Raw genomic sequence first — 17042 nt, 5'->3', positions numbered from 1 at the left:
ACAGACTGACTCAACCCTAAACCTACGCAATCTTGAACTGGTTTCGTTTGTTCGTCCGATCTTCGATTCCTGAAAAGTTAGAAGCAACATGCAGTCCAAGAGAATCAAGAGTGTTTGTCAATCATTAAAACATAAGTCATGAAAATAGATTTGAAACACATGTTTGATCAAAGCAATAAACTCTTCCTTGTACTGCATAACTAGCACACTCCCCTGAACCAGCCTAAAAAAAGTGTCATACATCTGTTATTGTGAAGAAGGTGGTACAAACCAAGCTCGAAATACATCAGAGAACTCCTCCTAGGTAATCATAGAATTTAATCTTCCTCAAAATTTCTCCCCTTTTTTGCCCATCCACCAGCACTCCACCTCGCCATATAATAGAAAGACTGCTAATGATACCTCCCTCTTAGGAGGACATTACATACCATTAAATGTCTTCTCCAGCCTCCTCAACAAGTCCTTTTTTGCTCTGGGCTCAACTGAACCCTCAAACCTTAAAGGATTCAATCTTAGAAAAATATGTAGATATTTGTCTATCTCATCAGATCTCATAGCAGGAACCCCTACTTTATGCCTCACCAATCATTTAGATTATCAGAGTATCAAATTACAAAATTGTATATGAACCAACTATCAGAATAATATAATGTATATGAGCTATCTGACTAGCACTCTATCTAACTGTCATGTCTGGATATGACAGATCCATAATCAAACATAATATGCAACTAAATATATATATACATGAAACAAATAATAATAAATGCCCTCACAGATTCAAAACTACCCCATTATACTCACATATCAATTTTTATAACTTTAATCTACCATATAATTTCAAAATTATTGCTCTGATATCACAAATACTTATCACAATCCAACTTGCTCAGAACATTTTCTATCATTTTGAGTTGTGACAAATAAATTCCAAGATCTAGTTTTAGAATTATTTCAGATTTTCTACTAATAATTATTTAAAATAAACTACAGACTATAGAGCTACTAAAATATTTAAATACTAAAAATAACCTCATCAACTATGTTTCTTTTATTTCATTAAAATATATATCTACACTATAATGCATGGCTACATACTGAGCTACAAAATTGAATAATAAACTAATCACAACTATATAAAAATTAAAATAAAGAAATACTTATAATATCATATCTAATCATGAACTATAAATCCATAATCTCCTTCCTCTTCCCATATCCTAAAAATCAGAAGCAACACCACAATGAGCTATAACAACTTAGTAGGCCACATAAATTAAATTTTAAATTTTCAAAATTACTTATTAAATATTGTTGAATATCTAAAAGCATTTAAATACAATATAACAAATCACTGTATTGAGAAATGTAATAGAAACATACCAGTAATCTAATTATTTAAATAATAATGCTTAGTAGATAAACAAATTATAATGTATATCATAGATCAGTTCATGTCATATTTTTCGGACTTACATAGAACTTTAAAGGATTATAGCCCCTTATGACACCCTTTTTGTGCTTATAACATCAAATATATCGCATGTCTCTATCTTAGACATAATCTAAAAGGAAGCTGGTTCCTTATAGCTTTATGCAATTTCGTGACACACAAAATCTGAGAGGATTCTAGCCCCTTATATCTCCCAACAAATATAATATAATCTCATGCACATATATTATCTCATTATAACAGTTAAAGAACAATCGAGCATATGTCATAATTGTACAATATTATATAACAATAGACAATAGAAAATTCTACTAGACAAAATGCACATTTTCAGAAATAGTCAAATTATTAATGATTGTGTAAAAAAATATTTTGAGACTTTATTGTGCCAAAATACTACTTTTCAACATATAGATAATTTTCTATTCAATAAAAATATCACAAATTTCAAATCCGTCATTACAAAATTTTTAAAAAATATTCAAAATATGCATAATCGCAATCTCTATAACATATAAAAAGTTACGAGGTAAAAATTTTGCAGTGCAAAGTTATCCTCGTTTTTAGCTAATGAAAAAAAATTTTAATTGAATTTTTTTAAAAAAATTATGTATTTTTGAAAATTGAGATGAACATCATGCGACTTTTTTTGACACAAAAAATTTATTCAACTGGGCAGAAGCCCAGACAAAAATGGCTCTAAGACCTACAAAATCATATTTTTATTTTTTTCTCTTCTCTCTTTTTCTCTTATTTTTTCCTTAGCATTTCTTTTTTTGGGAAAAAAATAAAAAGACAAAACTTTGATCATATAGAATAGTGGATTAGGATATTATAATAAAATTTCACTAGTGGCCAAACATCAAGAAAAAGTTGGAGCGATGGTTTGTGATTTGTACTATATTGATTCCTGAAATAATTGTTAGCACAGTAAATACTTAATGTTAATATAATTCTGTGTATCTTAGTCTAGTTGTACACGTAGGCAGTAACATATAAACAAATGTCTATATATACCTACAGGTGCTGCTGTACTAGGAAAATGAAATAATACATTTACATTTATCTTCTTGTCTTCTTCTTGATTACTCTTGGTTCTCTGAAATGAAGTCTTGAGTTTCTACAATAATTATTAATTTTTCGAGGTTAAAAACAATTTAAAAATTTTTAATGGTTTCACATTGCAGCTCCATGTTCACGCACAAGGTGGTCCGGCCATCTTACGGCTCTAGGTTCCCGCACGGAGTGGCATACATTGGAGCAATGAAGGCTCATCTAGGCCGCCGCTTTGATCAGGCCAACCCCATCCGCCGCTTCGAAGTAGCTATGGACGAGTCTGAAAAATCATGCGGATCGTTAGGCCCTTGTGTGCTCATAGGAAAGGTGTAATTTCACGGGCTTAAGGCAACATAGTCGAACAACAACAATGGAGCCAAATGGATTTTCCTGCGTGCGAAGTCAAAAAATAGAGTCGAAGATCAACAATGAGGCCGAATCGTAGAGTGATGTGATTTCATTGACGGAAGGCAGCAAAGACTGAGGTCTCCACTCTTGGGTACCTTGACAATGGTTCCCGCCGAAGGAGGAAGAAGCAAAAATGTGTTCCATGGGCTATTCTCTCTCGCCCTTGGAATTCCTGTTTCGCTCGGTTTTGAACGTGTTCATTTTACACAGAAAATGAATTAATGTGATGAGCTATGAATACAAATGAATTAATGTGATGAGCTACGAATACATCTGAAATTTATTTTACTTCATGACCAACCAAACTCTGCAAAATAAAAAATCAAATTATTTACTATATTTTACATTTACTTTTCCTCAGATTAAACAACCCCTAAAAAAATGCAAATCCAGTTTCAAAATGCTGTTCACATTTCAGTTTTTTATTGGGCCGGGTTAATTCCCTCTTCGGGCCGTGTCCAAAGAATTCCGAAGCCCATCAGGGGGGCCTCACCTTATCTTCTCCTCTCTCTCCATTTTTTGTTCTTTCGCCTTTGAGAGACAGAGATGGCTACAGTGTCTTTGAACTTGATCGGAACCTTCAAAGGCCTCTCGCTTTCGAGCTCGTCGTCTTCGTTTCTACGAGGAGACGCGAAGCAGTCTATGGCCGGGAGTGGCGCTGCCGTCACATGTCCGGCGAGGTTGCCGATGACAATTGAGTCAGCTCATAAGAAGGGTGCCGGAAGCACGAAGAATGGACGGGATTCGAGGGGGAAGCGGCTTGGCGTCAAGATTTACGGCGATCAGGCAGCGAAGCCGGGGGCCATCATCGTGCGGCAGTGCGGGACTAAGGTGAGTTGAGCTTTGTCTGGTCCTTTGTTAGGGCTTGTTATTAGTCCAATTTTGATTTCTGGTTGTTAAAAGATTAAAATTTTTTGACTTGTCAGTACTTAAGGTGTTGTTTGGCTGCAAGTATTTAGCATTTAGTGGTAAGTGTAAAATGAATGCGAAGTATTTGAAATACTTACGAGTTGTTTGATTGAAAGTTAGTTGAATCTAATTTATGAACCAACCTGGGGCATCAGTGGGATTCATGGGATTGTGATCAACGGGTTACGGCCTTGCGGGACTCAGTCGGAGGTCATCAGAGAGGAGGAGGTCATGGTGTTAGCCCGATCTTGTGCAAGGCTTTGCGAGCAGCCAACGTTTGATGGTTTGCAGTTGTCGCCAGAGAGGGAGAAGATGGCAATCTTGCCCGAACTCATATGCAGAGGATTTGCGGGTAGCCATTGGCGTTAGGTCAAAGGATTTGCGTGCATGGTGCAGTGCGGAACAACAATGGGGTCACGAATGAGGTGTATTTGGAATTTAGCTGATTTGGGCAAATTTCAAATACATTGAAAATGATCTATGGGTTGAGTTTCATGCCCCTTAATACTTTATTTTGAATTTGTTTTTCCCTCCAATCAAACAACTAAAATTATAAAGTCCCAACAATTTTTTTACTCTGCACTTCTGATGCGTGCAACCAAAAAAACACTTAAGAGAATTTGTAAGGAGTATTTACATGCATAACACTAAAAAATTATCGAATTACATATTCAACAATTAAACTTTACTATTTACTCATCGGACTCAATTCTTTTAAGTAACATAAAAAATACCAACTTGGCAACTTCCCATTAACTTTCCCTGTTGTGACTTCCTCAACTCTTTTTTGTCATTGAGGGTTTCGAGACTACTAAACACTCCAACGAGATCTATTGCGGCCCCTCTCCCTTTCTTCATCATTGAGGGTTTTTAGGACTCCTGCATATGTTGTTCTGTCCAGTTGATGGCCTTCCCTAGTGAGATCTTGTCACAATTTTTTTTCACTTCTTCATCATTGTCAAACTGCACATGCTGCTGATCCTGAATGCCCCTCCCCTATGTGATCATGTCATAACTTCCTCACATCAGCGAAACATGGTTATAGGGGTTAATGTAGTGATAAAAATAAGTAAATAGCAAGGGTTATATCTTAAATATGTAAATTTGGTAGTTTTGAGTGTTATGTGCGTAAAACCCCCAATATATAAACCTCAATTTGTCTTCTGTTGAAGGATAAAAAAGTTTGGATGCGATTTACTGGCTTGTGAAAACTTTATTGTGTTATTTAGAAATCAAATGAATTATACATTTTAAGGTGAAGTGTAGATCCATGTACACGTACAAAAGATCAAACTAGTGACAAAACATGCTCATATTGGCTTGTTTGATCCACAGACATCTAAAGGTTATGTAAAGATTGACTTGGTCGAGTTAGGACTTAAACGGGCCTAGGGTGCCATCAACATGCCCCACTTGTTCACACAAAGGTGCAACCAATGTGCCCTTATATGCTCGCAAAGATCAATTTTATTTTGATCTTTCCCTAATCCAATGGTTTCAGCTTCACCTGGTGTCATTGATTTTGCCCTCATTTAATGTCCAAAAATTAAAATCAATTGGATCTTCTTTGAATTGTGACAAGGATTCTCATGCTTAAACTAGGATACTGAGTGCTTGGAACTTTTAGGATTTATTGTGCTAAAAATTGATTAATTAGATTCTCAGTTTAACTCAAGATTCTGTCAGATCACATGCTCTTCATGCCTAAACAAATTCTATTCGGGCAGACTCTTCTTTGACTGGTCCGCACTGTCTCACTCACCTTTTATGGCCAACTAGGTTTCTTTGTAGCCACCATTAAAGCTCTCGTCTTTGACAATTAGCTTAATACTATGACTGACATCTTATTAATCTCCTTCCTTGAAAAGAAGCTCGTATTCCTTGCATATTGATTACTTATATATCTTAGGTTCATACTTTCAGGTTTAGACTTGGATTACTTATATATCTTAGGCTCAATCTTAGTTTCAGCAATTCTAATGGGGCAGATGGAAAGTGGTACTTGCACAAGCTTGGTCATAGGGAAACTAGTGTCAGCGGAATAAGCAATACAATTGTCCCATACCAGTTATTTAAATTACACCTGTAATATTTGTTATAAATACTCTGTAAACTGCTCTTCTAACAATATACATAATTTCATTTTCCAAAAAACTATTTCCCGCTCTCTGTTCTCTTCGTATCCTTCCTCGTCTTTCATTCTCTCACATGGTATCAGTGAGCTAGAATGGGGGATCAAGATTCATCCTCATCCCCTCCCCCGGCGTCCACTGTGACCCCTTCTCCCTCCGCCGAGCTGGTTCTCCCACCATCCCTCAAATTCATCATCTCTAATATCAAGAATCTGATCTCTTACTCTCTAACGACCGACAAATATGCTCTCTGGAGGTCGCAAATCTATCAACACCTCTCGGCTAACGGCTATGAGGATCATCTCACCGGAAATACAACTCCTCCGCCGGATCGCACTTCTGTCGACTATGCAAAATGGCACCTAATTGACAGTAACCTCGTCTCCGCGCTCTTCTCTACAATCTCCACCACAATCCTGCCATACGTCATCACCTCGTCCACAGCCCAGAAGTGTGGACAGTTCTTGAACGACGGCTTCAATCTTCGAGTCGTTCCCGCATAATCCAACTCAAGAATGAGTTGCACCACATTCAAATGGACACCTCTACGATGCAGCAATACCTCGCCAAAGTCAAGAACATCGTCGACACCATCGCCGCCTCATGAAGCACTGTTGATCCGGAAGATATTGTTCTTCATATCCTGAACGGTCTACCGACCAGTTACAACTCAATCAAGACTTACATCCGTTCGTCGTCGTCTCCGGCTGATCTGGATGCGCTTTATTCACTTCTGTGTAGTGAAGAAATCCACGTCAAACAAGATTTAAAGAAAGAACAATCTCCGATCGCTGCAGCTTACTACACGACCACCTCCAACCAAAATCGTTCCAAGAACTCAAAACGAAACTTCAAGTCTCGCCCAACTTTCAACAAATCCTCAAGCACACCCGAGCAAACAAATCTTCCGCAAAACTCCTCTGGCAATCGACCCGTCTGCCAAATATGCGGTAAAGTCGGTCATATCGCCGTCCATTGCTGGCATCGGTGCAATCTGAATTACACTCCACCCAACTCCTTCGTTCCGCGCGCTCTTCGCGCTCTTCTTACTCAACCAACTCAAGATACGACCCAAACTTGGGTAATGGACTCGGGAGCCACCGCGCACATGACTGCTGACAGTTTATCCATCTAGCATCCCTCGGTCTACCAGGGACAAGATTCTGTGTCGACAGCCAGCGGCTCCACCATTCCCATTCAAAATTATGGACAAGGTTTGCTACCACTACCAAACACACCGCGTAAGCTTCGCCTGTGTAATCTCCTTCATGTCCCTGCCCTCACTCACAATTTACTCTATGTTTCCAAATTAACCCAAGATAATTCTGTATCTATTACTTTTAACTCTAACGGTTTCGAAATTAAGGATGTTCAGGATCAGCAGCTTCTCCTTCGTGGTCATCTGCATAATGGCATCTACCAAATCAAGATCGAACCGGATCACTGCCATCAAGCTCTTCAAGCGGTCATCATCTCTCCGACCACTTGGCATGCCCGTCTCGGGCATCCGAACAACAAGACTTTCAACAATCTTGTTAAAAACAACCCTCTTATCCCGCATATTTCTTCCGACTTCAAATGTCAATCTTGTAATATGGCGAAAAGCCACAAACTTAAATTCAGCAATAGTCAAACTGCCACCACACATCCGTTTGAATTAATACATTCGGATGTATGGGGGCCGATTAATACTTCTTGCTCTAGTAAATTTCGTTACTATGCTGTTTTCATTGATGATTTCACACGTTTTAGTTGGCTTTATTTCTTACAAACAAAACAAGAAACTCTTCATTAGTTTAAATCTCTAGTACATATGATACAAACTCAATTCTCGGTAACTCCCAAGCACCTTTGATCGGACGGAGGTGGCGAGTATACCGGAACAGAGTTCATCTCCTTTCTTAATCAGCACGACATCCTTCAACAGCTCAGCTGCCCCCACACGCCGGAACAGAATGGCATGGCCGAACGCAAGCATCGTCATCTACTCGACCTCACTCGCACCTTGCTCAACGAATCAGGCTTACCGGACAAATTCTGGACCGAGGCCATCTCCACAGCAAACTTCCTGATTAATCGCCTTCCGTCCAAGGCTCTTGCACTTCAGTCTCCTTACGAAAAACTGCATAACGTTCCACCGGACTACACGCACCTCAGAACTTTCGGATGCTTATGTTATCCGTGGCTTCAACCGTATGCCCCAAACAAACTCGCACCAAGATCTCACCCATGCCTGTTTCTCGGGTACTCTCCGCAGCATAAAGGATGCAAATGCTACCATTTATCCAACAACAAAATGTACATTTCACGGCATGTTATCTTCCAAGAAGACACGTTTCCTCTGAAAAACAATACCCCTCCTCACACGGGTAACAGACAGCACACAGGAAACAACCTACCTCCTCTGCTTCTCGTCCCACCCTCAGCTATTTCCAAACCCAGCTCTTCAGCAACGGTAACTCGATCCAAGACTAACACCAATATCACAGCTCCTCCTCAGCCTACCCAACCGCCGCAGCCCGACATTATGCAGTCTCACCTTCCAGTCGATACATCTGCACCAGCCCACATCCCTCACCCAATGCAAACAAGGTCCAAATCAGGTATAATTAAACCAAAGCAGTTCTTCTCTCTGCTCAGCAAAACAACATACCAAGATACTCCCGCCACATTCAAACAAGCCGCAAAACAAAACCAATGGCAAGAGGCAATGTCCAAAGAATATCAAGCCCTTATACAACAAGGGACTTGGTCGCTAGTTCCCGCTCCTAACAAACAAATAATTGGGAGTAAATGGACATACAAAACAAAATATCTACCCAACGGCCAGATCGACCGCTACAAAGCCCGCCTCGTTGCTCTCGGCTGTGCACAAAACTTCGGAGAACACTATACCGAGACATTCAGTCCCGTTGCTAAGATGGCAACTATCCGACTCTTACTCACGTTGGCAGTAAATCGTAACTGGAATGTTCTTCAACTGAACATATCAAACGCGTTTCTTCATGGCGAACTAGCAGAAGAAATCTATATGAGACAACCTCCCGGATACGAGGATCCTCTACAACCGAATGCCGTCTGCAAACTCCACAAATCTCTCTACGGATTGAAGCAAGCCCCTCGTCAGTGGTTTCAAAAACTCACCACTTTTCTTCAACACCACGGCTTCGGGTTCAGTCGCTCCAATCCTTCTCTCTTAATCTACAACAAATCTAATGTTCAAATTTACTTCCTAATTTACGTCGATGACATCCTTGTTACAGGTAACGACCACTCTCACATCCAACAACTCCTTCGCGATCTCAAATCTCAGTTTGCCCTGAAACAACTGGGACAGATATCTCTGTTCCTTGGCATTCAAGTCACCCGCACCGCAACTGGCTTCTTTCTCAGCCAGGAACATTATGCCAACAAACTCATCCAAGATGCTGGACTCGTGAACTGCAAAGCTTCCCCTACCCCCATCACACCGGTCTCCAAACACGCTACATCTAGCAGCAGCAAGCCATTCAACAACGTCTATCTCTACAGACGTCTCGCCGGCTCTCTTCAGTATCTGTCCATTACACGACCGGACATCGCATTTGCTACAAACCATGCGTGTCAACATATGCAACAACCTTCCGAGCACGACTATCAAAATCTCAAACGAATTCTTCGCTACGTCAAAGGCACCACAACTTACGGCCTACCGATCACACCTGGCGACACCAACCTTCGCACCTTCACCGATGCGGACTGGGCCTCCGATCAAACCGACCGCAAATCGGTTTCAGGATTCTGCACGTTCATGGGACCAAATCTGATCTCCTGGTCGGTCAAGAAACAGGTCACCGTCGCCAAGTCTTCCACCGAAGCTGAATACCGTGCTCTCTCCGCCGCAACTTCTGACATTCTTTGGCTTCGCCGACTCGCAAGCGAACTGCAGCTTCTCCAACCCGAGCCCACTGTCATTTTCTGCGACAGCATCTCGGCAATTTCCATCGCCAAAAACTCTGTATTCCATGCACGAACCAAACACATCGAAATCGATTTTCAGTTTATTCGCCAACACATACAAACCGGAAATATCACCATACAACATATCTCCTCACAAGAACAGATAGCAGATATTCTCACCAAACCATTCTCATGTTCGCGCTTTGATTACCTTCGCTCTAAATTGACCATTCGCTCACCGGATGCTCAATTTGAGGGGGAATGTCAGCGGAATAAGCAATACAATTGTCCCATACCAGTTATTTAAATTACACCTGTAATATTTGTTATAAATACTCTGTAAACTGCTCTTCTAACAATATACATAATTTCATTTTCCAAATCTCTGTTTCCCGCTCTCTGTTCTCTTCGTCTCATTCCTCGTCTTTCGTCCTCTCACAACTAGTGCCTTTGAGGGAAGTCGGAAGACGGTCTCTATCTTAATGGCAACAAATTCTAGTGCATTGAATTTAAGAATTGGGACTCTAAAGATTCTATCCCGTGATCATACTATAAGCTTCATCTTGATTTTTTGGATCTTAGAAATTCACTTCTTTATTGTGGGAAAATGCATAGTTCTCAGGTTAAATTTATGGTAAACCAACGAAATTTACCAGGGTAAATTGCTAAAATAGAATTTTTTTTGGATTGTAAATTCATAACAGGAGCAGCAGATTTCTAATTTTTTTGGGTAGAAATTAAAGATCTTTGGAAGATTGTTTAGGTTTTTATGAAATATTCATTTGTTAGATGAAAACAATTATTTTTCTTAGGATTTTTATATAGGATTGAAATTGAAAAGACATAGGAAAGTTCTAGGAAAGTTCAGAAAAGTGTGGAGTGGTTGGATGGTGCTTATTGTTGTTAAAAGAATACAACTTTGAGGTTTCTACTAAGCTTGCCGTGGAAGGATTATTTCCTTTCTTTGTAGAGGGTTTTTCTAGTGGGTGTGTATGTGTGTGTGGTGGTGCTATTTAGGGTGTCACATGAATGTGAGGTCCAGGTATGACATGTCATAATTTTTAATGAAACTGTTTAGGAGGGTGTTTTGATTTTGCACTTTGAATGAGGGTTGCTATGGTTTGTCTTTAATTTAAAGGAAGCTTGATAGGAAATACTTTAGATCTCAAGTATTTCCTATCAATTTTCGTAAAACAGCTAGAAACTCATCCAAACTCTAATGAAAATCAAGAGAAACAGTAGATTTTATTGCAAGAAATTAACTAACGGAAGAAAACAACAAGATACAAACAATCCTCTATTCGAAAGGAGGATCTATCTCTCCCAATCTCTAGACGAATCTAGAGCTCAAAACCTAAACCTAAGAGATCCCAAAATCAGCCAAATTCAAGATGTCGTAACCCTAGGAAAACAAAGTATTTAATGCATACAAATCAAAAGGAAATCCCTAAACAGTCTCTACATTCAAATTTCCCTCTTAACCCCCCCCCAAAAATCTTTCCAATTTGGCTCTTGAAAAGCTCGCGGCCTCCGCAGCACGCACCAGAGGCGGAGAATCGCACCTCTGTCTGCGCCTGGGCCGGTCCCGCGTGGACTGGCTGGACCGGTCCAATGTACCGGTCTAACAAAGCTTGTTTTAGGTTTTATTACGAGTGAATGGCTATGATAAGATATGAACTAGGGGTTTAGTGTACCCAAAAAAATAATAAATTATGGCTTGAATGGAAATTTATTCCAAGTCTCTTAAGGAAATATGTTGCGCCACTATTAGAATTAGAGGTGCATTCATGAGGAGGCTAATGTGTGATTTACTAAAGAAGTTAGGGATTTTTTATTGTGAGGTAGGATAAATGCATGGTAGCTGGCTATGTGGGGTATTGCCAAAACCAAATTCACAATTGGGGGTGTGGGCTTGGCTTCTCTAGGAAGAGGAAATATGAGGGTTACGAGTGTAGAGAAAGAAGTGAACAGTTGAAGAAGAAACTATTCTGAGATTAAGTTGCCATTTTTAGAAGAAGGGGAAAAAAAACCAACCTGACTCATACTTTAGTTAATTGAGGTGGTGCATGGTGGTCTAGTCCTTGGGGGAGGGAACCAGGGAGAGAGACCATGCTTTCATGATCCATTTATACATTGTGTGCATCACAAGTTAGCCTTTTTGAATAATCAACAAAAATTCTTTGGATCAAGGTTTTTAAATTGCAAAGCACATTATAAAGCGCAATTGTTTTTAAGCGCGAAGTATAAAAAAGAATAAAGTAGCAAAACAATACTTGAAAATCAATGATACCGACAAGATAGAGAGCAACAAATTGATCTTCTTGAGTAGTTGCATGAATTGAGATGCTGTTGCTTTTATGTGAGAGTCAATGCCCCTTCATTTATGTGGATTATAGATGGGAGTCAATGAGATTGAGAGTGAGGAACTAATGGCAGACTGACAACAAGGAGAGTTTGGAAGTTATGAAATCTAGAGAGTAGGAGGTGATAGAGAGCTGGAAAAGAAACAGACAAGATTGTTTTGAGTTTCACTTAGGGTTCGTTTGGGACAACATTCTTTCTACTTCTTAAAACAGCTTTCTAGTATAAAATTTTTAATTTTTGTAATAGAAAGCTGCTTTATAAAGCAGTAAGAAAGCCATCCTAAATGAAGTCTTAATGACTGAGATCTTTTAATAGCATATGTGAACCGATGCTTCATGTGAACCAAGAGAATGCAACAAGATTAAACAATCCATGCTTTTTTCTTTTACTTAAGCTTGTTTTTTGGCATTTTTCATGAGATTCCTCACTCGTGACAAATTTAGTGAATGAAGGCATCAGAACAAATTGGAATTCTCCAGTTATGATTCTTCAATAGAAAGGTTGTTGATGCGCTTTTGCTACTTTGTAGTGAGAAAAATGACAATAATAGAAGGTCGGACCTGACTAGAACCTTCAAATGGAATTCTGTCTAAATGTAGAAGAGTAGCTCAGTTGAGTTTTAGATTTTTCTTTCACCATTTCCTTCTACGGGGTGCTATTTGAAATGTCAAAGATGAATTTTCCTAGCCCGCGCATGGCCTTAATCATTGAACTAATTTTGTTGTTGTTTCTTGTTTACTTACTAGTTCAATATTTAATATTTTAGCCGCGTATAAATTCCATCTCCAATTGTTAGAGGGGAACAACTAAAATGAAAAAAAAAAAAAATCTCAAGCTGGTTAAAGATGTTCTGGCTCATACTTGTTCTGTTTCTATAACCTAAAAACAAGTTCCTTCCTTCGGTGGCTAAAGAAATTGTTGATTAAATTGTGAAGCTGTTAGGCCGGCCCAAGGGGGCCTGCTAAATATATTAAACCGGTCCACTAGGGACCGGTTTTGGTTTACAAAAGGAGGTGCCAAGGGGGGCGGAATCTAGGGGGAGAGGGGGGTGGCTAAACAGATGGGTCTCACACTTTAATTAATTACTATATTGGAAGAAAAATTCAAATTAGATACTGCTTAGGGATTAAATTTTTGTCCTTTTGCTTTAATTAGTTTGGTCTTGCTAGGATTAGGATTATCTTGAGTTTTGTAATCAGAATTTGAGATCTAAAGCTTGGTTTTGGGCTCAAAGCTTCAGCTAATCGAAGATTCATTGTATCAGATTGTTTCTTTCCTTCTCTTTTTTATTTTTGAATGCTTTTCTCTCAGATTTTCCTACAGAATTTGTGAATCCTGCACGGTTATTGCTGGATATTGCTGAAATTCAACAGTTTTATTGAATTTTGTGGACTGTTTCCTATCAGAAGCTTACCTTCTGTTAAAAAGTTATGTCGTTGGATTAAATATGTTGATGTGTTTATGTAACTATAATTTTCTATTACTGTTCATTAATGACTTACACCAAAAAGTTTGGATTAGGTTATTGATTAGGGATTTTCCATGTTGAAACTGATATGAAAATTCGACTCAAAAGTAACACAAAACATTCAGCTTTGGGTCAACCTATGTAATATTCGAGTTGGATTCATATTAGCTTCAACGACAACACAACCACCACCACCACAACAACAACAAGAAGTCTTTATCCCAATTACCCAATATGTGGGATCGGTTACATGAACTATTATTTTTCATTGTGTCCTATTAAGAGTCAAATTCTCATCTAAATCTAATAAAGAAAGGTCATCTTAACTTCAACGACTTAGAAAAAATGGTTGATGGTTGTGTTAAAAATAATGACTTAACTATTTGATTTTTTTTTTTATAATAAACTCACATTAAATTATATTTTTTCAAAATTGTTTGAGGTATCACTTCTAAATTAGTTAATTAGATGGTCCCGTGCGGACCGGCTGGACCGGTCCAGTGGACCGGTCTAACAGACTCATACTTAAATTAATTGATTAGCGCATGGTGGTCTAGTCCTTAGTCCTTAGGGGAGGGAACAAGGGAGAGAGACCCTTCATACTTTCATGATCCATTTATATATTGTGTGTATCACAAGCTAGCCTTTTTGAATAATCAACAACAAAATATTTGGATCAAGGTTTTTAAATTGCAAAGCACATTATAAAGCACAATTGTTTTTAAGCCCAAAGTATAAAAAATAATAAAGTAGCAAAACAATACTTGTAAATAAATGATACCCAAATGATAGAGACCAACAAATTGATCTTTGTGTTGCATGAGTTGAGATGCTGTTGCTTTTATGTGAGAGTCAATGTCCCTTCATTTTTGTGGATTATAGCGGGAATCAATGAGATTGAGAGGGAGAAACTAATGGCAGACTGACAACAAGGAGAGTATGGAAGTTATGAAATCTAGAGAGTAGGAGGTGATAGAGAGCTGGAAAAGCGATAGACAAGATTGTTTTTAGTTCCACTTTGGGTTCGTTTGGGACGACTTTCTTTCTACTTCTTAAAACATCTTTCTAGTATAAAAAAATTTAATTTTTGTAATAGACACTGTTTTATAAAGTAATAAGAAAGCCGTCCCAAACGAAACTTTAATGACTGAGATCTTTTAATAGCATATGTGAGCCGATGCTTCATGTGAACTAAGAGAATGCAACAAGATTAAACAATCCATGCTTCTTTCTTGTACTTATGCTCTTTTTTTGGCATTTTACATGAGATTCCTCACTCGTGACATATTTAGTGAATGGAGGCATCAGAACAAATTGGAATTCTCCAGTTATGATTCTTCAATAGAAAGGTTGTTGGTGCGCTTTTGCTACTTTGTAGTGGGAAAAATGACAATAGTAGATGGTCGGACCTAACTAGAACCTTCAAATGGAATTCTGCCTAGATGTAGAAGAGTAGCCCAGTTGAGTTTTAGATTTTTCTTTCATCATTTCGTTGGATTAAATATATTGATGTGTTTATGTAACTATAATTTTCTATTACTGTTCATTAATGACTAAAACCAAAAAGTTAGGATAAGGTTATTGATTAGGGGTTTTTCATGTTTAAACTGATATGAAAATTCTGCTCAAAAGTAACACAAAACATTCAGCTTTGGGTCAACCTATGTAATATTCGAGTTGGATTCATCTCAGCTTCAATGACGGCGACAACAACAACAAGCCTTTATCCCGCTATGTGGGGTTGGCTATATGAATCTTTTTTTTCCATTGTGTCATGTTAAGAGTCAAATTGTCATCTAAATCTAATAAAGAAAGGTAGTCTCAGCTTCAACGACTTAAAAAAAAATGGTTGTATTGAAAATAATGACTTAACTATTTGATTTTTTTATATTAAACTCACATAAAATTATATTTTTTCAAAATTTTTTGAGGTATCATTTCTAAATTAGTTAATTAGATTCATTTTGGGTCGGGTTAGTACTAATTCGTCACGATTTGAATATTTTCATGTCATGTTCGGTTGGATTCGGGTTTGGTGGAATTGGGTTCGAGTTAAGATTTTCAACCCATTTAATAAACAAAATATGTTTGGGTTGATTATACTCATTTCGGGTTATTTTTAAATCCGATTTAAACCCATTCCTTGAATCAAACTTGACATCCCTACCATTTGTTCATAATTGTCTAGCATCTTTACTAAAGATAAGTCATACGCATAAAATGCTCATCCTTAGCTCAGTTTTTCAAAATGAACCAAACTTTCAGTTCCACCCTGGAAAGAATGTTGGCTTGGGGAAGGACTTCACCATCTTCTCGTTAATTGATGGAGTAGTAAAATTTGAAAAGTTTGGACCAGATAGAAAGAAGGTAAGCCCAGTTTCATGTTTATCAAGATCTACCAACTTTTTAGGCTTCGTTTTGGACGGCTTTTTTCCTGCTTCTTAAAGCAGCTTTCTAGTTCAATATTAAAATTTTTGTACTAGAAGCTGTTTTAAGAAGCAACAAGAAATCCGTCCCAAACGAGCCTTAAAGAAGAAAAATATTATCACTAATACATTTTGCCTGTACTTTCAGATTAGTGTTTACCCAAGAGTTGAACAGCCTGAGAACCCAAACAGCTTCAAAGCAAGGAGAAGAGAGTACTTCAGGCTGCAGCGTGAGCGCATGAAGGCAAGGAAGGAAGGTATTTTTCCTCCTCAACTGGTACTGGCTTCTTCTGAAGGTGTTTCTCAAGCTTCTGTTCTTTCCTAAGATTAATGGCTCCTGTATATTGTATGTTTAATGGTACCTTTTCCATTACTTTGTTCTTCTTTTTGAAAAGCTTAAATTGATGGTTGAAGATTCATAATCAATGCATAAATTATCATCATCTTATTTCTTTTTTCTTTTTTTGTCTGTAAATCTTAAAAAAAAAAAGATTTTAATGACGATATCCTATATTTGTATGTTTCATTTATGGCTTAAGATTGGTTTGTATGAGAAAGATATAGGCTTTGTTTGGGACGGCTTTTTTACTGCTTCTCGAAAGCAGTTTTTTAGTATAAAAATTAAATTTTTGGTGCTAGAAAGCTGCTTCAAGAAGCTACTTTGTTCTTCTTTTTGAAAAGCTTAAATTGATGGTTGAAGATTCATAATCAATGCATAAATTATCATAATCTTATTTCTTTTTTCTTTTTTTGTCTGTAAATCTTAAAAAAAAAAAGATTTTAATGACGATATCCTATATTTGTATGTTTCATTTATGGCTTAAGATTGGTTTGTATGAGAAAGATATAGGCTTTGTTTGGGACGGCTTTTTTACTGCTTCTCGAAA

At 38.0% G+C, this 17042-nt stretch overlaps 1 protein-coding gene across 1 annotated transcript; it reads left to right on the top strand.

The window, feature by feature from the left end:
* The first annotated feature begins 3458 nt into the window (after positions 1-3458).
* LOC110107648 (50S ribosomal protein L27, chloroplastic) lies at positions 3459-16596 on the top strand. The gene is made up of 3 exons (XM_020837961.2): positions 3459-3748; positions 15995-16096; positions 16304-16596. Exons 1-3 carry the CDS (start codon positions 3464-3466, stop codon positions 16478-16480), a joined length of 564 nt encoding a protein of 187 aa, XP_020693620.1. The 5' UTR covers positions 3459-3463; the 3' UTR covers positions 16481-16596.
* The last annotated feature ends 446 nt before the right edge of the window (positions 16597-17042 follow it).

This window comes from Dendrobium catenatum, unplaced genomic scaffold, assembly GCF_001605985.2.
Source record: "Dendrobium catenatum unplaced genomic scaffold, ASM160598v2 fragScaff_scaffold_706, whole genome shotgun sequence".
Classification (NCBI taxonomy): domain Eukaryota; kingdom Viridiplantae; phylum Streptophyta; class Magnoliopsida; order Asparagales; family Orchidaceae; genus Dendrobium; species Dendrobium catenatum.
The sequence above is the reverse complement of the archived record's forward strand: the minus strand, read 5'-3'. Positions and strand labels throughout refer to the sequence as shown.